Source organism: Thunnus maccoyii, chromosome 22 (assembly GCF_910596095.1).
Source record: "Thunnus maccoyii chromosome 22, fThuMac1.1, whole genome shotgun sequence".
In the NCBI taxonomy this organism is placed as follows: Eukaryota; Metazoa; Chordata; class Actinopteri; order Scombriformes; family Scombridae; genus Thunnus; species Thunnus maccoyii.
Window position 1 is genome coordinate 25,317,537 of NC_056554.1, and position 24,111 is coordinate 25,341,647.

Sequence of the window (24,111 nt, forward strand, 5' to 3'; positions counted from 1 at the left end):
ATATTATATATTATATATATAAATAACAGTAAAGTTAACGAGGACATTAAACACAAAACAACTGTCATCATTAGATCAGAAACATCTCATTGAACATGTGGCTGTGTTAAAGTTAATATATCATTATTATATTAGATAGACCTAATATATTTCAACAAATGTATTATTTTAATTTTTACATTTCACTGTTTATTCACTAAAAACACATCTGAAAATGAATCTATTGTTTGTCTTTCTGTTGCTGCATGAGTCTAATTTAGAGAGAACAAGATGAAATATATAAAATATGTTTAAAAAATGAATGTACTACTGCCTGATGGGCTCTGGGGACCAGTAACAGGCCAGCTGGACGTCAGTGGTTGGACTGGTGTGAAGGTGTGGAGGTCTACCTCAGTGAAGAGTAGACAACCTCTGGCTCTGGTGGACACGCTGAACACAAACAGATAAAACAATATGAGACACAGTTGTAGAAAAAACAACTCTTGTACAACATCTACTGATGGTAACTACAGTTGGTGGAGGTCAGGGGAAGATCTTGGTGACAGTTCATGTAAAGACAAAGTTTCACTGCAGGTCTGTGATGAGATGTGAACTCTGGGCCTGAATTCATGAAGCTTCTCAGAGCAGGAAATCTCTCCTCACTGGACAAAAACTGACACATTTTCAGTCCTAGTTTCAGGAGAAGGAGTAACTCAGGAAATCACTCCTGTCTGAGCTGATATTTAGCAGCAGCAGAGTTGTTTGAATGTTTGATGACAATAAAATCATTAAAAGATCCTTTAGATGATCCTCATTTCATTTGTTGGTCTGCAGGATGCAGAGAACACCTGCGGTCCCCATAAACCCTGATGTCCCCACAATGTCACATTTTTTTTACATTGAGGAAAATGCAGCTTTGTGACAGTGATGTTTCTGTCAGAACCAACTACTTCAGCTGTAATAAATCAAACTCTGATCACTGATGAATTCATAAAGATAATGTGCATGACGAGGGACTAAAACTTAAACACCATCATGTCCCCCTGCTGGATGACTGCTGTACAACAACGGAGATCTCAACAGGTAAAATATAATATAATCAATAAATGAAGATCACATGTTCTTTATGCGTCACAGTCAGTTTTAACATCATCGCTGCATCTGCAAGATGCTGTAGAGTTAAATTACTTACTATTTTAATTTACATAAAAGCCAAAAAGGTTGGAAACCACTGGTTTCATCTTTAACAATGTGTTGTATTTTAAAAGCTTGTTATATTATCCATCGTGTCAAATCTTCATCTGAAAAGTAACTAAAGCTGTCAAATAAATGTAGTGGAGTAGAAAGTACAATATTTCCCTCTGAAATGTAGTGGAGTGGAAGAATAAAGTAGCATCACATGGAAATACTAAAGTAAAGTACAAGTACTTCGAAATTGTTCTTAAGTATAGTACTTAAGTAAATGTACTTTGTTGATTTCCACCACTGTAGTCTACTAGCTTATTGGCATATTTGTAAAAGATTATGAGGTTTAATTAATTTTGGCTTAATTTGTTTTGCACATATAACATTAATAAGATATCTTTGTTATTTGCTTTTACATATAAAACAACACTTTTATAATGGTGCTATTTTCTGCATTTTGAATTCCAGTATAGTTTTATATTATTTATATTTATATAACAAAAAGAGAAAATTAAACACATCATCATAATTTGTCCTCTGCAGCTCTGAGTGTCTTAAAACAGGGATGTCACATGTCTCAAAGTCGGTGTTGAAGCTTCATAAATGACTATCTGTCCAACTTTGGGTATTTCTAGTCTGAGGATCATTTTCAGCTCAGTTCCTGGAAACAATTCTGAGAATCTTGATGAATTCACGTCCTGATCAAATCACACATCAACCCACCAACATGACCACCACTCTGCCTCTCTACGTAAACACTACTTCCTGTGTTGACTGTAGACGTGAGTGTTGGATGTATTAGTGAGAGCTGAATTGTCCAACATGAACATAATTCAGAAAACCAGAACAGTTTCCTTTCAAAATCCTCAAGTGACTGAAAATACAATATAAATTCATACATTATTCATACAGCAGTGTAACTTCTGCTTCCACTGTAGTTGACGTGTCATGAGTGATGTAATTAATTGTCTGGAAATCATAACAGTTTCAAGAATACGACCTTTAAAATGCTAATAATTCACAAAAAGTAATTCACAAAAAATATGTCAACATTTCATTTCAACAGCATCTGGTAATGGAGCTGTAACTTGAGGCTTTGTGGTAAGACGAGTGTCCCTGTAAAACTATAACTGGTTTGGACGTACTAAGTATTATAGTCAGGATGTGGTTAGCTTAGCTTAGCATTAAGACTGTAAGCAGGGGGAACAGTTAGCCTGACTCAGTTCAAAGTTCAGAAATAAAGACAGAAGAGCAGCTGTACCTCTCCTCTTGTTTGATTTGACGACTATTTGTCCATAACTGACGTCTTCTGTTCTTTTCACTGCTGAGTAAACAGCAGCTGGATCTCTCTCTGGAAGATAAAATACATACATATTAACCAGTACTGTTAATATACTTTATTTACTGTGTGTGTTAACACCACTAGTACTACTGTTACACATGTAAAATAAGTCAGAGTTTTTAATAGAAATGAATATTTTTCAGGTAGCATTATATCAACATTTCATCATACCATCAACAGATGGTTTAGTTTTGTTTCTTCCTAACAGCACTTCTTTGAAATACAAGTGACCAAGTGTAACTGGAAAGTTTTTATCTGAAAACAGGAAACTGGACGACCACAGAGCTGCTCGCTGCTATTAAAACACAGACGTGTTTCACCACAAGGTACAAAACAGACTATAGACTATAGAGAGAAACCTCACCAGCTTCAGAATACACTTCACTGGAAACAAAACGAAGAAGTTGCTGCTGTGGTTTTATATGCAATATTTAAAAAACTGCAAAAATATCAGCTTTAGATGCAGAAGACACAGAGGAGTCTGTCTCCTCGTGTTAGTATGATTTTTATCTGACCCTATGTATTTTACTGATTTTGGGTGTTGGACATGTGACATAAACATTCCAGAGTCTGCATGTCACCTTAGGTAACATGGTATGGCCCTTCGGGGGGACCTTAGAAATACAAACAATGGATCCATGGTCAAGTTTGGAACTGTTCCAGATGTGGTTTGTTGTGACACATAATATGTTGTGAGGCAGCTGTCAATTACTTGATTGGAGGGCTCCCAACTGACCTAGTGCCCATGGAAAACCTATGTTATTCATGTGATAAGATACAGATGTGTAACCCCATATAAGCTATGCACTGACAGTGGTACGGTGCCCAGACCATCTTTGTACATGGAATGGACCCGATGGCCATCGTCTAATAAACGTCTTCAAAATGAGAACTTCGCCAGCTCTTCCTTTGAACGATATCATCACACATCCTTCCTTTCACCTCGCTTACATTCTACCTCAAACTTGCTCTCATGCAGAGTTTCTTTTTAATGATCCATTTCTAGTCTTTGTGTAATTTTTAAACTCCTGTGTCCAAAAACTATTAAAAACACGTCAGTGAGTCACACCGCTGCACTGGGTGACATCTTCCTTCATCACCATAAACACTCACACCGTGTGTTTTAAACACAAAACTATGTATTTGTGAGCTGTTTTTAAAGTCTTCAGTAGGAACCAATGAGATAGAGACAGAGTGGTGAAAGACGGACTAGAACATTGTTGGTTTGAGTCTGTTAATTGTATTTGAATATGTAGAATAACACTAGACTTACTGTATATTTCACTCTATTTAATTGGACAATAAAATGTGGGATTAAAGGATGTGTCTGGTGATTTTCTATATTTTTCTTCTTGTCAACAAATCTCATGTTTGGATCCAAACCAACAATGAACTCACAGCCTGATATATCTTATTCCTCTGTTGTTGTCCAGAAACTATTAAAAACATGTCAGCGAGTCACACCGCTGCACTGGGTGACATGTTCCTTCATCATGAAGAGTTTGGTCACATTAGTTTGTTTGGAAGCAGGGGGACACAGCCTGACTCTGTTCAAAGATCAGAAATAAAGACAGAAGAGCAGCTGTACCTCGTGTCCTGTTTGATTTAATGACGATTTGTCCATAACTGACGTCTTCTGCTGTTTTCACTGCTGAGTAAACTGCAGCTGGATCACTCTCTGGAAGATAAAATACATACAAAATACATTACTAACCACTGCTACAACTACAGTACTAATAGTATTCAGATTATTTATGACACTACAATCAATAATGATACTACTTTTTGTATAGTATTATAACAGGACATAATGAAAAACTGATGAATTGTAGCGGCAAACATCAGTTTGTAGCTGAAGACATAAATATCAGAAGTACAATTTACAGTTTGACAGTTTTTTTCTCATTAACACCACTGCTGCTGCTGCGAAAGAGACAAACACAAGTGGTGAGTTCGGAGAACAGAAACAGAACTAAATGACCACAGAACTGACAGCTTTTATTAAAAGAAGCTGTTCACCACAAGATGAACATGTGAGCATGTCTCACAAATTACAAGATTATTAACTTTAAGTGTTTATTAGTGTAAATATGAAGTATACATATATACATGAAATATAAAAATGTTGGTGTCACATGAAGCTGCAAAGGTCAAAGTTTATGTCAACAAAAAGTAAGAAGTAAGTTCAGTTAATGTAATTATTTATCACATAATAATGTTTGAGTGAAACATGAAAATAGATAAATAGAGAACTGAGTATAGAATATAAAAAAAAAACAATGATTGTTTTTTCTGTGACAATTCAGGAAGTTTACAATATCAAGGGCAGTGATATGTGATTTTTACAGAGGTGTGAGAGAGTTTTCTCACATTCTCTGTCACAGTGTGGTGTGGAAACATCTCGGCCAATGACAGGAAACAGCTTACTAAGGTAGTGAAAGCAGCAAACTTTCTGCAAGATTTGCCAAGCTTCAATACCCGCATGGTAAGAATGGGTCTGAAAATAATCAGAGACCCCTCTCATCCAGCCAATGCACTTTTTGTCCCCCTCCCTTCAGGAAAAGGGTTCTGTAGTATTAAGAGCAGAACCTCTTTTTTCCATAACAGCACATATCCTGAGGCAGTGAAGGCCCATTACTCCTCATCATCAGTTCAGTCCATGAACTCAGTTTAACTGTGTCCCAGCAGGTTTCTTAAAGCACCAGACACTTGTGTTTATTTACTCTGTTAGAGTGTTTTATATGTTTATGCTGATATGTATCTGTATTGTATTGTTTTGTACCCCAAGCACACAATAAGACAATTTCCAATTCACCTGCAGTGAAATATGTGCAGGACAAACTGTCTTTGTCAGAAACAGGAAACTGGACGACCACAGAGCTGTTAGCTTCTGTTAACTGATTCACCACAAAGTACAAAACACACCGTCTAACATGTGAAGCACATCATACGTTGTTATCGACCAAAACAGACCAAACTACAGTCTGAAACTTCACAGATTAAAGATAAAATATGTTGTTTAAATGTATCATGAAAATTTATCAAATGTTCATATAAATGTTAAAAGGTTTATGTTTATGTACAAGATCTAATGCATGAAAATGTAAAAATGTAAAAAAAGAAATAAAAATGTGATTGTAAAATATCAAAGCATAAAATGTCAACTAAACTCAACAGCAATGAACATCCAACTCAAACTTCTTTTTTTATGTCAATATTATATTAAATAATAAATGACATAAAGACGATTATGTCAGTGAGGGATTGACATAATTTATTCCCTACCCCCTGACATTTTGCAGTGTCCTCATATCCCACAATGTCCTCTCTTTCTAAAACTATCCTCACAAACCCAAATTTTACTCTAATATAAACACTAAAACCAGGTTTTAATGGTGAGAAGGCTGGGCAAACTCTCCACACTCCCAAAATTTCAACATCATCACTTCCTGGAAGTGTCTCAACTTCACAAAATGTTCTTACTTTAACGTAATGTTCTCACTTTCCATAATGCTTACTAACAAAACCCAAATTGGTCCTCAGAAAGATGAAAGTACAACACACTACCTTTACTCCGTCTGATTGGCTGTGGCTGGTGACGCAATATTTTGACGTCACTGTATGTGATGTCATCGGTAGTGTCATCTTCTCCAACCTCTAATTCAGCAGCTTCAAGGAACGAAAGTAAAAAATATAATTATATAAGAATATTAATGGACATTTAATTAAAAAAATGTTTGGAATTATAGTTTAAATTTCTAAATATTTTGAAATGACAAAATAAGTTTTGAAATATTAACGTGCACATCAATAGAAATGTAAATAGCATAAGGTCATAATGAACTGTAGTACATGAATGTAAAACATGGAATATGGAATAAATTGTTCTGAAAAACTAATCCTAAAAGTGAAATATTCATTGTGAAATCCAGAAGTCGGTGTCTGACCTTTAGGTTTCCTCCGAACACATCGTCTCACCAGTAGAACCAGTACAACCAGCAAAACCAGAACACAGACAGGTGCAACAGACCACAACACAGGGGGATGAGGAGTGGTGGATGATGAAGGAGGAGAGGTGGATGATGAAGGAGGAGAGGTGGAGGAGGGACTAGAGGTAGAAGGGGATGTAGGTTGAGATGTGGTGGTGGGTTTCACTAAAAGGAAACAAAAATAATTATTAAAAGCACATAAATTTAAAAAATGGAAACTTTCCCTCTTTTAAATGTTCAGAAAGTGATACGATTACTGAGAATGGTGAAGTTTATTAGATGTTAAACTTCATCCATGTTGTTGTTTCTTTATTTTTAGGTTAGGTCAAATAATATGTGAAAACATAATATGTAGCTTTTTTTACCTGCACATAAACACATAATACAACATCCTGTATATTGACTTTAACTTCCTCACCTGTGACAGTGATCCAGCTGGATGGAGACTCTCCATGACTGCTGTTGTGACACTTGTAGAGGCCCTCATCAGACTTGGAAACATGGTGGATGGTCATGTGACCTGCAGGCTCAGTCCTGATGAGGGAGCCATCTTTATAGAAATCAGCTGTGAAGTTGGAGGTCTTTGTTTTACAGTGCAGAGTGACATCATCTCCCTCCATCACAGGGAGGACAGGACTCTGCAGGATCACTGATCCATCTGAACACAGAGACAAACTACAGTATTTCATCATTTACACTCAGCTTCATCAATACTAACTCCACAGTCTGATCTTACCAGTGACAGTGATGTTGATGCTGTTACTGGTTGCTCCCTCTCTGGACTCACACCAGTAAACTCCACTGTCCAGTCTTTGGATGTAGCTGATGATACAAGAAGAACCAGTTGATCTTCCCCATTTAACTCCACACTCAGTTCTAGTTTCTGTGGTTGTGTTCCTCCTCAGCGTCCATCCAGCAGAGCTGTCGTCCTCCTCACAGCTCAGAGTGACAAACTCTCCTTTAAACATCTGAGAGCTGCTGGGACTCACAGTCAGGTGAGCTGTGAGGGCTGAAATAACAAACTGCTGATGTTTTTTACATTTAAAGCATAATTCTGGTGATTTTCTATATTTTTACTGTTTGTAGCCGTTTCTACACAAACTAACGTGACCAAACTCTTAATAATGAAGGAACATGTCACCCAGTGCAACAGTGTGGCTCACTGACGACTGACAACAACAGAGGTCTACGGCACAGAGCAATAAGATATATCAGGCTTTGGATGCACACACAATAAATACTTGTTTGTAGATCAGTTCATTGTTGGTTTGGATCCAAACATGAGATTTGATGACAATAAGAAAAATATAGAAAATTACCAGACTGATCCTATGAATGTTCTGACTATGTTCTAGTATCAATTGCAATTAAGTGAAAGAAGAAAGACTAAAACTCTCTCTGGAGGCAGGTTTAGGAGCTAGTCATTAAAAAAATACAAAGCTGTGTTTTGTAAAAAGAATAAAGGAATTTTCAACTGATGAACAGTTAATCACTTTTATGCTGTTTACCACATAGCATGTCTCAAATGGTAAAGATGTTTTTCTTTTAAGGACAATTTTTGGAATGAGTGAAGCTTCATGTATAGAGCACAAAAAGACAATAAAAGCAGTTGAATAAATAATTATCACAAACACAAGAATCAACTGTCTAACTGTTCAACTTCCAGGGTCTGCCAGACAGAATCAGTGGCTTTCAGACTGTGATAGAAGAAGTTTACTAACCTTGGTTTGTTGTGCAGCACAGCAGTAAGCTCAGAACTAAAGAGAAATGACACAAACACAGAAAATATATCTCATTGCAGACCAAAGCTCTGATCACTTATTAACCTTCAGTTAAAATTAAATGGAGGTGAGGTAAAGTAATGATAACTGGAGCAGGTTTTCTAATTCAGTCCACACAGTCTATCATATCAGGCAGTTTTGCTGACTTTGAAGCCATCTGGATTGGCATTCCTTTAGTTATCGTTGAGCCTTTTCTCATTGCAGCTAAAGTCTTTTTGCCACCACATGAGAAGGATTGCATCTGCCAAAACAGGACACTCTCTGTACTCTCAGTGTGAGATGTTGGTCAGTTGATCAATTCATAAAGACTTCAGGAAGAAAATTTTACAGACTGCTGAGGACTAAACAGAAGAGTAACAAATTGATAGTTAGAGGATGTGTAATTTAAAATAACTACACAAGTCTTATATCTACACATTGCATTTATTCTTAATTCAAACAAGAGCAAATTTATATAATTCTCAGAATACCACTACATTCAGTCTAACTGCCAAAAATGAAAAAAGTAATTAACTTCAAAAATGTTTTAAATTAAAAAAAGAATTAAAATTAATATTTTTTTCAGAGTTATGAATGAATGATATGAACGCAGATCAGACTGAGTTCATGTGTTCTCTACATCCTCCTGTTTCTCTAACTATCCTGCTACTAAATAGTATATTAGTATATCTGCTGATTCACACAAATACTTTGACTTAATAGCAGAATGTTGTTCAAGATTCATTGTCAACATTTAATCCAATTTCTCTGTTCTTTGCCGCCCAGTTTCCTCTGAAAGCACTTTGAGTGTCTGTAGACATCTAGCATGTCATCACAGTGATAGTTCAACAACAGATATGTAAAAAAAGTTCATGAAACACACAAACTCACAGATTCTACTTACAGAGCAGAGACTGTAGAGATGTTTCCATAATTTTCCTGCTCAGTGCTTTGTGTTCAGCTCTTTTGTGTCAGTGACACCATGTAAAGCCCGCCCTCTTCCTCTTCTTTTGGTACAGAGACACTGGTAAACTGTGAAAAGATAGAAATAGGAGGGGGGACAATTTTATATGCCTATAAGACAATTTGCTTTCAAAAGCAAAAACCCCTGAGTGATGAAAAGCCCACTCCTATAATGACATTTGTACATACTGTTTCTAAACAAATCAGTGCTCATTTAAGCCCTGGAGTGGTTCAAATGTGTCATTTTACCAACAAAGTTAAACAAAGTTAACTCTCAAATTTATAGTATCGTTTTATTGTTACAACAGATTTATGTTCTTATCAAAGCAGCTGAGTTGCAGGACTGGTGGAGGACTGGGGTGACAGAGAGAAAGAACACAGATGACCAGAGGCGTCCCCAGTGGAGATTGGACAGGCAGATGGCTGCTGGGGTACTGGGCAGTAAACACACAGCTGGAGTTAACAGTTATCTTCAGAACAGACTGGATTTGTAGGCTGAGATCATAGCAGCAGCACAGTGCATACAGATGAGTCAGCAGCAGAGGTGTTGACTGGGACAACCAAGTGATTATCTGGCAGGAGGTCAGCAGCTGACTGCTGATGGTCTGGTTGGGCGTCAATTGTGGTGCTGGGCAGCAGAGAAACTGATGGCCTGGGGAGCCATAGAGATCACGCTTTCTTGTGGGGACTCCTTAATGAGGATACCCACAGAAAATGTCAAGGTTAGACCTGTAGAAAGGGGACTGCTGGGGGTCTTCATGGGCAGCATCAGGCAGGAGGCTAGCTGACTCGGAGGCAGAGGTATACTGGAGGCTAGCAGGCAGAGTGACAGGCTGGTGGATAGCAAACCAGATACCACCAAGCTGGAATCTAAGGTGAACAGCTGGAGTTCTTCAAGAAGGTGCTAGGAAGACCAGCACATGAGGTTGCTGGACAGGCTGTAGGGAACGTATGAGATCCAGGTGAGGGTATGATAAGGTGAAGGAAATACAGGCAGGGTACATTACATTAGAACAAATGCAGCCTAATCAATAACTTAAAAACAGCTTTTATTATAATGTATTTATAGTTCACCTTGTTGACCAGTAGGTGGTGTGTGTGGTCAACAAGCTGAACTGTAAATTAAAACTTTATCAGGACAAGCTGATAATCACATCTTTGTTCACCGAAACCACTGCAATGAATGTTTTTGTCTGAACAGTGTTGACAGTTAGAGGTCCTGATCTACAGCTCAGATCACAGTGATGCTGATTCTCATACATGTGGTCCAGCTGAAGGAAATAAAGAGCAACCTGAGTGTCTGAGTTTTTAACCACAGAAACACAGTCTGCTACATTCAATATAAAACTATCCCTCCTTGATAGGTTTTTTTTTTTGAGCCCTTTGTTTAAATTTAAAGCCATAATTTACAGCCACACATCAAGGCTGTAAAATAATAAAAGTAAGTTTATGCCACCCAGTGCAGCAGTGTGGCTCACTGACATGTTTTTAATAGATTTTGGACAACAACGGAGGTCTACAGCACAGAAGAATCAGATATATCAGGCTTTGGATACACACACAATACTTGTTAGTAGATCAGTTCATTGTTGGTTTGGATCCAAACATGAGTTTTGATGACAATAAGAAAAATATAGAAAATCACCAGACTGATCCTATAAAAGTGCTGACTATGTTCTAGTATCAGTTTGATATTACATTACAGGTACTGTACCAGTAATACCAGTACAGGTACAGTACATTTGTCTCTGTACTGAAAGTACACTGCATTTGTAAGTAGTTAGGAGGTGTGAAGAATCATTCTTTAGTCCTGCTGGCTGGTAAACACGTCTTTACTGACATCCAGTGTGTCATAAGTGAAACTGCCTCAGATATAATCCAAAAACCTTCAGTTTACACAGGTACTGAGCTCCAGGCGAGGTTGGGGGGTTTTGGGGAGGAGAGAGGTGGTTGGACCGCTCCCTGTGGATTCAGGTGTGTCTACCTGTGTAATGTCTATGATGTTACTGTTTACATTCTGTGTTGTTCACAGAACAATATTGCAGTAGTGGAAAGTAACTAAGTGCATTTACTCAAGTTCTTGTACCTAAGTACAATTTTGAGGTACTTGTACTTTACTTGAGTATTTCCATGTGATGCTACTTTCTACATTTCAGAGGGAAATATTGTACTTTGTACTCCACTACATTTATTTGACAGCTTTAGTTACTTTTCAGATGAAGATTTGACACAATGGATAATATAACAAGCTTTTAAAATACAACACATTGTTAAAGATGAAACCAGTGGTTTCCAACCTTTTTGGCTTTTGACGTCTTACAAAAAGCAGTGTGTGGGGATGGACGTATCTCAGCACCTGAGGACAGACCACATCAAACACACACATGCAGGTAAATCAGGAGCAGAGCTGAATGATGCCCACTGATTGGTTCGTTTGGTCGTTGGTGCTCACGTCTTTGGTCTCGGGGTCGAACCAGGAGCTGATGTCCTTTCCTGCACACTCCATGATGGGTAACAGCAGAGCGTCACCTGCCGGGACACAGAAATACGCAATATGTTCCACATGTGTATGAAACACACTGTTCCTAAAACCTATTTTACCCTTTAAAATAACAAATATAACAATAAGAAGTGAAGACAAAGTCGTGTCTTTAACCTGCAAATTGACCCATCAAAAACATCCAAAGTATTCAGTTTGAGATGATATAAAGAATAAAGTGCTTCTGTGAGCAGATGTGTGATGCAGAGCTGCAACTTATTAATCTTTTGTTTATTCTCTAGATTAATTGTTTTTTCTGTAAAATGTCAGAAAACGGTAAACATGCCCATTTACTTTGATCTGAGCTGCTTCACTTTATCATTAACCCTCGACGTTGGTGTTATTACTCTCTGTCCAGTGGAGTCCAGTCAAGTACTTGAGGTACTTGTACTTTACTTGAGTATTTCCATGTGATGCTACTTTATACTTCCACTCCACTACATTTCAGAGGGAAATATTGTTCTTTTTACTCCACTACATTTATTTGACAGCTTTAGTTACTTTTCAGATGAAGATTTGACACAATGGATAATATAACAAGCTTTTAAAATACAACAAATGGTTAAAGATGAAACCAGTGGTTTCCAACCTTTTTGGCTTTTGACGTCTTACAAAAAGCAGTGTGTAGTCGGGGTCACATTTCACATGTCTATGAGTTGTTAACAGCTCCACCAAATAGTGATTTTTCCCTCTAAACTTCTCACATGCTTTCATTTCAATAAATGTTCAAATGATCCAATAGTTCAGCAAAAATCAAAGATTAGAGAAAAAGTCCAAAAACTGAAAACAGATTTGTGTATCAGAACTTTGTTTTTTCTTCTTTCCTCTTCCATTAATCATCTCACCACCCCTCAGATTTATCTACTGACTCTTTGGAGGGGCCCGACCCCTAGGTTGGGAACCACTGGACTAAACTAGCTAACTGTATGCTGCTCATAATACTTATGTACTTTTAGTGCAATAATTTAACTACATCAAGCTCACAATACTTATGTGCTTTTACTGTACTGTCTACCACAAAATTAAAAAGGAACAATGTAGTTTGCCCGTTTGAAGGTAATAAGGTCATTTTGATATAAAATCACATAAAATTTATTAGGCACTGCAGAAGTCATCCTATCTATTCCTATCTGAAACATCCAGACTTTTACTCAGTTGTATGGTCATACTGTACTCTTTAATAATAGAATAGGTACCCCATAGTTAAAAAATAACTAGAGTATTCATTCTCTCTAAATTCTTATCAAATTTCCAGATTATTGCTTAGTAGGTCGTACATAGTCTGTAATAATAGACTGGTAGTTAAACAATAACTACAGTATAAGTAATTTGTAAGTTCCTAAATTGTTACCCCCTTATTCCATAACTTCACATCTTGTTCCTCTGTATCTACATATTTGTATTGGTATGTACTGAACTGTTACACCATTAATACAAATGATTACATCATTACCATGGAGTGTTTACACTGTTTGTTGCAGGCTGTAATCTAAAGCGTTACCCTGTGTGGATCAATCTTGAGTTCTTTCTCAACAGTATGACAAATATTGATAAATAGGAATCAATCACTAGTCAATGTTTGGTTTGTCTGTTTCCTCTGTAAGTCATTGATCATGTTTTTTTTTTTTGAGGCCAGTAATTCACCTCAAACCAAACTCAGAATATTTTGTTCTTTTCTTCTCTGTGGAAGAAACAAGGAGCCAAAAGGTGCGTCACAGGGGCGGTGCTCCCTGCAGCACCGCCCCTTCTGCACACTGCACTCTGTAACACAACAAAAGGGACTTTTTGCTGGTAACTTTCCACTCACCCTAGTGTCATCAGAGGAGAGCACATCAATTTAGATTTGAATTGGTATACCAATTCAAATCTAAATTGATGGGAAATTCAAATCTGGGATTTCTCTGACAAACTTCTTTTTTGTCTTTGCGTTTTTCTGGTGATTTTTAGCTGATTTTTCTTTCTCTCCTCTGATACTTTTAGCTGGTGTTGATGTTGGACTGAACTGAACTGGACTTGATTTTAGGACTTCTGAGCAGAATCCAATTAACAAAATATTACGATTCAGGCAAGGGGAAATAGCAGATTCTTCTTCCATGGCTACTTCATTCAACACTGTGCTGTTCCTGTCCGTCTGTCAACTGTTTTCTGCCTCTGCAGGTAAGCTGTTCATGTGAATGGATGTGTGTGTGAAGTGTGTACAGGTGTGTGTGTGCTGAATAAGAAGTGAACAATAACTGAGTCAGTTTCCTTCACTTCTGTGCTCTATATGTATTTAGCAGCATTCATTTTGTAGATAATCAACATCTATTGATTAGTTCCAAATATTAAATGTGTGCAACACCTCAGAAATAAGTAACAGGGTAAGAACAGTTAAAATAAGTCATTAAACAGCAAATTACCACAGTTCTGTTGTTTCCAGGAAATATGAGTCATCAAATCATCCACATAACATCTGTAACATCTGTAAAAGTTCTGCGTCCATCCAGAGAAGTAACCTGCAGTTTTTGTCATTTCTGAGCTATAGTGACGATGTGGTATATTATACTATAATTTTGTATTTTGGGAACATCTGGCTCCAAACTGGCACACTTATTTGTTTCAGGGTCATTGCATTGCATCGATTTAAACTGTAAGTATTCATATTATTGTGTCCTGCTGTATATTTACTGCAGGTAGACAAAATGTAATTTAAATATCTCTGTGATCATGTGATCCAGCCTCTCTGTGAGAGATAACAGAGGCATAAATCAATAATATGCTTCTCCCTGTATGTTGGACTTTGTGTCCAGCAGTGATACAATGATGAACGATTTTGTGGCAGAAAGTTACTGTAAATATTTCATCTGTACGCCTGTAGCAACACGTCTACACTAAGACAGTGTTGCTTTACTAACAGTGTTAACAGCCATTAAGACGCGTCAGAGCTTCTGTTGCTGCCACTTTTCTTAAACATTAAGGTGTGTTTATCCTTAACAACAGGAAGTAGTAACGAGTTAAGAGTCTAAACTTCACTAATACACACTGGAACACAGTCCAGCAGCAACATATGTGATCAGACATCCACATAGGTTGCAGACAAACCTCCAGTCTGACCAGAGTATCTAACAACTGATTAAGAATCATAAGTAAATGGTCCACTACATTATAAACTGTGAGTTGCACAGCTACAGTTCTGTAAGAACAGCTGGTTTAACCACAACGTTGTTCTGTAATATGTTATAGAGACATTTGTTATACTTCTCTTATCTAGATCAGTGGTTTAGATCATGAAGGTAAACTCGGGGTTTGTTTCCACACTGTGTGACTTTCAGACTGGACTCCAGCATTCAAGCAATGTCACGACTCCACATCACAGCAGTGATGTTAGTGAGTAAAATGTTGCCAGAACCAGTGTCTGTCTCTGGTTTGCTGCTCTGCTTCATGATCTGACTGAGACTCAGATATTTCCATATATTCTATATTCATATATACTATATAATGTACTGCTGACACATTTTTAAATTGTATCAAAAATATTAATGGATGTAACTGCCTGATGTAGTGAAACAAATGTTTGTTTATTTATTTATTTATTGGGACCATGTACAATGTTAAACATAAATGTTGCCATTTGATGTACTGCACCAGAGTTAGCTCGTAGCTCATTTTCATCTGCAGTCCCTTACAATTAAAATATATAACAGCAAAATAACACACAGTACACACTATACAAAATACAAAGCTACACACAGCACATCACATACATCCACAATGTCAACTAGAAATTAATAATGTAATCTTGTCAAATTAAAAGCAAAATTATTTGCGTTCATGAGAAGACCATGAGATGAAATTTAGATTCAATGGTTACGGAGCTGAGAAGTTTTTAGCTGATTTTTAAATTTGGTTTTAAATGTACTGATGGAACTGCAGTTCTTCATATCATCAGGTAGGACATTCCACTGAGTTGTGGCTTTCACAGAGAAAGCTGACTGCCCAAATGCAGTGTGATGAAATGGTCTGGTACAAATTTTGTATAGAGGATATTAGAGGATAAGTTGCAGCACTGAAAATATAATTAAAATCTTCCTTCTCAGATCTTATTCAACCTTCATAAGTTAGAAAAATGGAAATGACCCATTACACCTGTAAATAGAAGAACTCAGTTCACCTGTGATTAGTAATAACAGCAGATTCTGTATTTATAAACAGTTTGAGATGACCACATTTTAATCTGAATCAAACATGACCTTTTCAACCAGTCCTGAACATTAAGTTATTTTGAATTTTAATGATGAAAAATAAAAAGTTGGTGTTTTTTATTGTTCTTTAGACCCAGAGCCACAAAAGAAAACAACATATCTTGGAGGTATAGTCACTCTGCCATGTAAAGCTCCAAACAACATCACCATAGTAGCTGTAGAGTGGAGCAGATCTGACCTCCAGAAGTACGTCTTCTTTCAGCGAGATGGGCACTTGATTACTCAAGACCAAGATCCATCTTTTGTGAAACGGGTGGAGCTGACCAACAGTGAGATGAAGGACGGTGACCTATCTCTGATTCTGAAGAACGTGTGCGGCAAGGACAATGGAACATACGAGTGTCGCTATGTAGGGATTGAAGGAAGACGCTGGAAGAGAGCTGATGAGAGTAAGCTCATCAGTATCATCAAGCTGGATATTGGTGAGTTTTGTAGAAGTGATGATTCTGCTCTGATGTTCATTCATCATATACAGTCTAGGCCAGAGGTATTTGGACAGTTAGACATGTTTTGTTCTTCAGGCTTCAGCAGATTGACTTATTAATAAAATAATGGATACTACATCAAAGGCCCAGCTTTAATTAAAGTATTTTTATATCAATGTAGAAAGGACTGTGTAGGAGATAAAAACCCTTTAACACAAAATGTATAAATGTCCAAATACTTCTGGACTGTTCCTGACAGCTGATAACTCACACCTTTTTCTGCTCTGCAGATCAAACAACTGAAAACACAGAGAGAGGACATTTGGGAATAATTCTGCCAGTTTTTGCTCTGATTGTCCTTCTTGCTGCTGTTGTTGGTTTTGTGATCTCCAAGAAACCTACAGGACGTTTTCCAGTCCAGTCTTTTGGTGAAGCAGATGTCCATCAGCAGCTGCAAGAGAAAGAAAACAGTCAAAGTAAAACCATCACTCTTAACATCTCTGACATTCAGGTGTAAAAACCTCCACAGCAACCTGAATACTGTATCAACTAAAGTAAAACTGTCAAGGAAATTCATTCTAGAAATCTTTTTTCTGTCATTGTGGAAGGTTTGGGGCCACATGTTTGACTTATGCAATCCTCTCCTTGGATTGCTACCTTATCGCGGTGGAGAGGTTTGAGTGCTCAGAGGATTGTGGGAGCTGTGTTGTCGAGAGCCAGACTAAGGGCAATCCACAATAACTTGAATTAAGAAGTCACTCATGATACCTGAACCTAACCTTCAATGTCTGAATGAAGATTTCACCCTTGGCAGATTCAAATAATTGGCATCAAGTGATTGGTCAGATTCTTAGTCTTGTTTCAAATATAATAGAAACAGAACACATGAATGTTCATCTGGCAGTGATAGAGCTTCTTCCTCACTGAAGATAAAAATCATCAAGACAAAATGTAAAAGAAACAAAGACTTTAAATAAGATATATTTAAATACAATTAAAACAGAAACCTTGCAATTTAATAATTAATTAATTAATTAATTAATTAATAATAAATAATAATAACTGTATCTTTCAAAAACAAGTTACAAAGTGCTTTACAAAGACAAAAAGAGAAAATACTAGAAAAATATTAAATGAAAGTAGAGTTGATACAGTAATAATAACAAGTAGAGTTAATTCATGAATCGCTGAGACACAGAGAGAAAACAAAAAGAATAAACTGATTCAAGAGAAAGTGATTCTAAAAAAGTGCATTTTTAAAGAGATTCAAAGGAGGAAATAGAGCGAGCCTTAAAAGTAATCATTGAAATATTAAAATTAATTCTAACACATTCAGTAAACCAATGCAGAGATGCTAAAACTCTAACTGGATTTTGTGAGTCTTCTTGCTGCAGCACTTTGGACTATATCTGGACTATATCAGGACTATATCAGGACTATATCAGGACTATATCAGGACTATATGTGGACTAGACTAAAATACTGATTAATTTTAATTTAAAAAAAAACAAAGCAACAAAAAATATAATAATGTTGTCAGCTAATAAATATGTTGCATACATTTAATAATCCACAAGATCAGAGAGTAAAAGAGAGTAAAAGTTCACCATCTAGGAATCTCTTTGGAAAGTTTTTCACAGTTTGAACTGGCTGATCATTATTTTAAGAGAATGAAAAGAAAAGTGGAAAAATCCTGTTTATCCTATCCTGTTTGATCTAAATCAGAAAGGTTTTTTAAAACATCCTTTGAAAAATAACAACTCTTTCTGAACCAGCTTTGGCTGCAGATATTTGGGCTGCATGAGGTTTTGTGTGGAGCTTCAGTCTGTTTGTTGATTGTTTCATCATCATGTCGTCCTGTCGACATTTCAAAGTGTCGTTCAGTGTAAAACTCTGAACCATAAATCACTCTAGATGTGCTTGTATAAAAAAGTAAGTTGCTTTATAGAAACATGTCTGTAAATGAATTGAATGTAATGAACATTGTGCAGAAAAATGCAACATACAGAATTCTGTGTGCAGATCTGAATTAATAATGTGAGACAACTTCGATGTCTTCAGTCTAAGTCTAATAGAAGCACTTTGATAATAAAGTAAAATAAAAACAACAGTTTAAATATGTAAACAGATGTAAACAGAAATGTTATTTTTCAGTTGTTGTACAGAGTGGATTGCAATAAATTAGAGATTACATTTAGATCTTTTCTAAACTTTCAGAAACAATGAAATGAATCAAACATCTTTTACTAAAATGTTGACATTTTCCTTCTTATTATGTGCAACTGTCTTAAAATTAAACTGTGGTGAATGTTTCCATTAGAATAATTTTGGTGGAAAGTAGTGAAATATTTACTTTGTAAAATGTTTTTATTTTTATATCTACTTTGTTCTTAAACATAATCACTGTTCCTCTGTGTTCACATTTATAGCTGTAATTTCAATCTTGCACTGCATACATTTATTTTTATATAAACAATAAATAATAATATCTTAACAGTCCATCTTCTCTTTGCTTTATACACACCAGTATCTGTGATGACAGAAAACATTTAGTTCATTCTGCATGTGAAGTTTTTGTTGCTGATGATTTCTACACATTTTTCTGCAGAGTGTTTCCCCACAAAAGTGCTCCATGAACAAAAGGGTAATATTTTATAAGAAATTAATATATTTTTAAAATTCTTATATGTAGTTTTATAATGTGAATATGATTCAGGTGCAGTAAGTTAAGTTTCTATTCTGCAGAAGTGAATCCAGAAACGCTGTGAGCCGTTAATCCTGTTTGTACATCTTACCTTACCTGCAATTAAACCTGTTCAGACAAGCTCAAAGTCCGGCACACCCTGACAGTTGATCTTTAGAGCTTTTCATTTGACTACAGTGAGTTCACAGTCTAGTCTGACTCTTAATGATAAAGAGTCATGAATAAGGCAACTTTGTCAACATTTGAAAAAGTCAGCATAGATAGTAAAATAACCTTTGTAACCTGTGAGACATGAAGGTTGTTTCCTCACTGCTCTGAAAAGCCTGTCAGGGCCTGTTGCTGTAATGTGAGGAAGTAAGATAGAGTTGCATTTACAGGGTGTGGCTTGGGGTTTGAATTTCTTGTAAACACATTTCAACCCTGCAGCACCTCCTCCACCATCTGAGTCTGAATAAGGAAGTGATTCAGTTCTTTCTCTGTAAGACAAACTAAATGTTGAAACTTTGACTCACATGATGACAAACTGCAGCTCAGTTTTTGATGTTTTTATAAGTTCAGAAGGAGCTCTGACTGTGTGTCAGTCCCTGTTCTTTTATGAATATGATCCTCATCTGCACTGAACAGATGCATCATTCATGCCGCTTTGTGTCGGTGGTTTTAGGTCACAACAAAAAAGTCCCGAGTATCACATCCCCCTCCCCCCACAGCCTGAGAGTCATCACATCAAAGTAAAAATGTTCCACTGTCATGCATTTCTAGACATAAACTCATATGATGATTTTCTGCCCATTAAAAGTAAAACAGGAGTGGAGACGATGGTCAGTCTGGTGTTAGAGTCCAACACACACTGAGAACCTGTTTGACTTCCTGTATTCTGATGGTTTTTGGGTTATTTGCAGCTCAGACACTCAGCAGAGATGTTTCCTGTTTCAGCTGCTTTAACATGGACTCTTTTATAACGATCACAGTTAAAGCTGCAGAAACACGTCACTGACAGTAAAATTCAAGTTTTTATCTTTCAAAAAAACTTCAAAGCAGATAGTTGAGTGTGCTGTGGGTGGACACTGCCGTCCCATAATGCACCATACAGCAGAAACACATTTAGGACCAACAATAATCAATAAAGTTAAAGTTTATGTTGGATTCTGCCTGAATATTATTATCATTAATATCCAAACAGTAAACAGTTATAGCAGAACCTGCACAAATATATTATCAACCTGTTCTTCATGATGATTGAGATTCAAGGTTCAGTTTTATTGTCATTATACAATATTATACAATACAGGATTGAACCGTGAAATGCCGCATTACACACACGTATTGTAAAATGTATTAACAAATATTTAAAGTGTCAAGAAAATAGAACAAAGTTAACAAAAGCTATATTATATTTACACGGAATATACAGTTACATGTCTACATATATATATTTATCTGGGTAGTGTAAAGGTAATGGTTTATAATGTGCATAAGACCAAAAATATCCAGTTTACTATGAGACAAGAACTGGACACTGTGATGTGTTGTATTTACTGTGCAGATTGAGTCTGGCTTTAGGACACAGTGTGTGTTTTTCTCAGAGGAAACATCTTTGATTTGTTTTCTAGTTATTGATCAATCCCTCCTGTATCAGAATATTCTGATCAAACAGTATTTAGTCGGTGCAGAACTGTGTGGATTCTGTGTTGTTTATGTTTCTCTCTGATCGGTCGCTGTGCGTCATGGAAACTTCAGGTCATCAGATTATTTATTTATCATGTCAACAGACTGTGTCACCTGTTCTGTTTCCCTGCTGGTTGTTTTTGTTCAGTATCATGACGACCTTCAAGTTGTATTTACAGTGTAAATGACAAGAGTCCTGTCAGTGTTTCATATCACAACTTTAATAATGATGATAAGAATAGATTTGACTTTAAGCACCTTTCACATAACCCAAGGATACTTTAAATGCAGGTTTAGAGGAGATCAGAGGTATATTTACTGTAGTCAAGTTATTATTAAGTGAGGAGAGCCAGTGGAGATGTTGTCTGCTGATGTGAGAAACTCTGGTAGCAGAGCTGTGGTCGTACTGGAGTCTGTCCAGATCTTTACTGGACAGTTTAATTAGGATTCTGTACAGTAATCCAGATGAGATGTAACCAATGTGTGGATGAGTCAGAGAGTGATGGCTGCCGACTTGATGATGGAGCAGTATAATATAGTTTAGATATGTTTTAATGTTACACACAGTTCAACAGAATCATTATTTATCAACAGGGAGAGAAAACAGGGAGTTCATGGTGACTTGTTTTTCTATATCTAGTATAAAGAGGATCAAACAATAAACCTTTATGCTTTATATCAGGACGTCTGTCTGGGCCTCTACCAGCAACTACAGACTACAAAATGGCGGAGCAGGAGGGAAATGTTGTGGTTTGAAGCTGCTGTTTTTAACGAAGTTGCATCTCCCCCGCTCTCTCAGTCTGAATCAGGAAGTGGTTCAGTCTCAAACTGACACATGTGACAACAAACTGCAGTTCATTTTATTAATTTCTGTGTTTGTATTTATTTTTTTGAAGACATCATTAATGTTTTATATAAAAGTTCAGATGAACCTCTGACTGTGTTTCTATCAGACTGAACTGAACTCAACACTTTATAAATATGATGCATCCATTGTCTGCTTTGTGGTTTTGGGTCAAATGACACCAAAGTCCCGAGTATCACATTCTCCCTGCAGCATGAGAGTCATCACATGGAAATAACAACGTTCCACTGTGATGAATGTATGTAGATAAGTTCAGAGAGTGTTTAAACTAAAATGGAGGCGACTGTCAGTCTGGCAGAGTTAACACACACTGAGAGCTGCTTTGACTTCCTGTATTCTAAGTTATTGATGTTCTGTTGGTTTGTGGTTTATTTGCAGCTCAGACACACAGCAGAGATGTTTCCTGTTGTTTCTCTAACTGCAGATGTGTTAACATGGACTCTTTAAATCTTTCTGTTCATTTCTAGTTTTGCTTGAGTTCAGTCAAAGATTGTCTCCTGTGAAGAGTCTCCACTCGACTCATTTAGGAGCTTTGTAACATTTTTCTGACTTGTGTCCCAAAATCTACAGCCTTGAGTCTGTAGTGTGTTCATACTGGAGAAGAGAATGTTTGTATGTTTCTCTCTGATTGGTCGCTGTGGATCATAGAAACTTTGTCATGTCAACAGCTTTTAATGTCACCTGTTCATGTTTCAGTATCATCAGACCTTTGAGTTGTGTTTACAGTGTAAAGAAGAAGAAGAAGAAGAAGGAGAGTCCCGTCAGTGTGTCGTATCACAACTTTGTAAGTGGAAATTTTCTGAAAGACCTTTGCTGATGTTTTTAGCTACAATAAAACTCTGACAACAGATCAGTCTTGTTTGAAATGAATCCTGTTTGTTTGTTTCTTCACACGACACTGAAATACAGAAAACACAACATGATTCAGTCTTTCTGAAGCAGAACTAACTTACATGACTTCACATGAAAGCAGATCATGTTATGTACTGAATGTTGAAAATGTGGCCTGGCTGGTTATATCTGAAGGTCACATCAGTGATACAGTTCAGCAGAGCAGGATGTCAGACTGGAAATAACAGCACATTGTTTTACCTTCCTGTAATTTTGTTTTTGCTGAGAACGCTACAGAAAGTTCCTGTCAAACAAGAGAAGTCCAGATCACCAAGGGCCCTAAAAGTCCAGTATCAGTCCTGACAGCTTCTCCATCTGCCTGTAAACCTGCAAGAAACTATTATCATCAACGATCCATTTTGTTTATTTATTTTTATTTTACCTTCATTTTTTTCAGGAAAATTTCATTGAGATTAAAAGTCCTGGTCAAGACAGGCAGCAACATAAAAACAAGTAATACAGACAGACCTCTCATTAGTCAATATTAAATAATAAAATCAGGAATAAAATTACAGTAAAAGAGAAAATAAAAACAGTAGAACTGGACTGAGAAACAGCAGCAATATGAGGAGAAGTTTAATATTTACAGTGAGAAGCCGCAGCCAGAGAATCTTTGGCTTATTTATGTTAAAAATGACTTAAAAGATTAATCAAAATGGTTGTCAGTATTTTCTATCAGTTGACTAATTGATTACAGAGTGCTACTATGTATAGTGGGGATCAATAGGAGCTTCATAGGAGGTTCAACCAGCTGTGTGCTGAAAACAGCTCAATAATATAAAATAATAGAATAGAATAGAAAAAGTATACCTGTCCTATTAAACAGATGTCTGTGTGCAGCAGAATAAAACCTGCTCAACCTGAAACTCCAACAAAGCATCTTTTGAATTGTAAATGTGGAGGCAACGTGTTTGACTTTCTGCTGAGCTGATGACATGTCTGTTTGCATATTTGGGTGTGCTGTTTTATCTCTGTGTGGTTTTAGCGCAATTTTGTTTCCTGGTGTTGCCTGAGGACACGCTCGCTGTCTGCCAACATACTGATCAAGATGAAACATGTTCACTGACTAATCAGACACTTATAATCACACTGGAATGAGACGGAAAGCAAAACTAAGCAGTAAGACAGTTTTAAGGCTTCCCTTTATGTTAAAGAATTACATATCACATTTCAAAACTCTGATTATAGAGAAGTAAAACGAGGAAGTTTCATTTCACGGAAGGCAAGAGACTGAGAGCAGCAGCTCCACCCACCATCTTTACTGAGCAGGAAACCCACAGAGACATTCAAGCGGGGAAGTTTTGAGCATTTATTCTCTCATATGAGTCATTTGTGACCTAAAATGACTAATTATTCACCGTCAGTAAATCCCTCTGTGTCCCTGTTTCTGTAGAAATGATTGAATTCAGAGTTTGAAGCTGCTGAAGGACACAGAAGAGAATTGAATTAGTTTCATCGACACCATCAGATGGAACTGAATTTCTCATTTATATTTAATTTAATTTACCAGGGACAAAAAGACCAAATGTTTTCAGTGGGACACTGATGAAGGCCAGATGGCTG

General features: G+C 36.7%; 2 protein-coding genes and 1 long non-coding RNA gene across 3 annotated transcripts; 1 reads left to right on the forward strand and 2 right to left on the reverse strand.

The window, feature by feature from the left end:
- LOC121889815 lies at nucleotides 1–6,172 on the reverse strand. The gene is made up of 4 exons (XR_006093641.1): nucleotides 6,074–6,172; nucleotides 4,095–4,184; nucleotides 2,426–2,515; nucleotides 1–429 (listed from the first exon to the last, which is right to left on the reverse strand). It is a non-coding gene; the product is annotated as an uncharacterized LOC121889815 (long non-coding RNA).
- Nucleotides 6,173–6,256: 84 nt separating this feature from the next.
- On the reverse strand, nucleotides 6,257–9,205 carry LOC121889061 (Fc receptor-like protein 5). The gene is made up of 6 exons (XM_042400749.1): nucleotides 9,160–9,205; nucleotides 8,217–8,252; nucleotides 7,232–7,504; nucleotides 6,914–7,153; nucleotides 6,454–6,660; nucleotides 6,257–6,264 (listed from the first exon to the last, which is right to left on the reverse strand). Exons 1-6 carry the CDS (start codon nucleotides 9,185–9,187, stop codon nucleotides 6,257–6,259), a joined length of 792 nt encoding a protein of 263 aa, XP_042256683.1. The 5' UTR covers nucleotides 9,188–9,205.
- Nucleotides 9,206–13,576: 4,371 nt separating this feature from the next.
- On the forward strand, nucleotides 13,577–16,965 carry LOC121889762. Its single transcript, XM_042401981.1, has 3 exons — nucleotides 13,577–13,914; nucleotides 16,070–16,420; nucleotides 16,714–16,965. Exons 1-3 carry the CDS (start codon nucleotides 13,851–13,853, stop codon nucleotides 16,938–16,940), a joined length of 642 nt encoding a protein of 213 aa, XP_042257915.1. The 5' UTR covers nucleotides 13,577–13,850; the 3' UTR covers nucleotides 16,941–16,965.
- The last annotated feature ends 7,146 nt before the right edge of the window (nucleotides 16,966–24,111 follow it).

Bases quoted from the DNA above. Each gene is read 5' to 3' on its own strand.
- LOC121889762 (XM_042401981.1), top strand. From the start codon at position 13,851: ATGGCTACTTCATTCAACACTGTGCTGTTCCTGTCCGTCTGTCAACTG. The intron at 13,915-16,069 runs GTAAGCTGTTCA...ATTGTTCTTTAG, and splicing joins ACTGTTTTCTGCCTCTGCAG to ACCCAGAGCCACAAAAGAAA. The intron at 16,421-16,713 runs GTGAGTTTTGTA...TCTGCTCTGCAG, and splicing joins TATCATCAAGCTGGATATTG to ATCAAACAACTGAAAACACA.
- LOC121889061 (XM_042400749.1), bottom strand. From the start codon at position 9,187: ATGGAAACATCTCTACAGTCTCTGCTCT. The intron at 7,154-7,231 runs GTAAGATCAGAC...CTCTGTGTTCAG, and splicing joins CATCAACATCACTGTCACTG to ATGGATCAGTGATCCTGCAG. The intron at 6,661-6,913 runs GTGAGGAAGTTA...GTTTCCTTTTAG, and splicing joins CAGCTGGATCACTGTCACAG to TGAAACCCACCACCACATCT.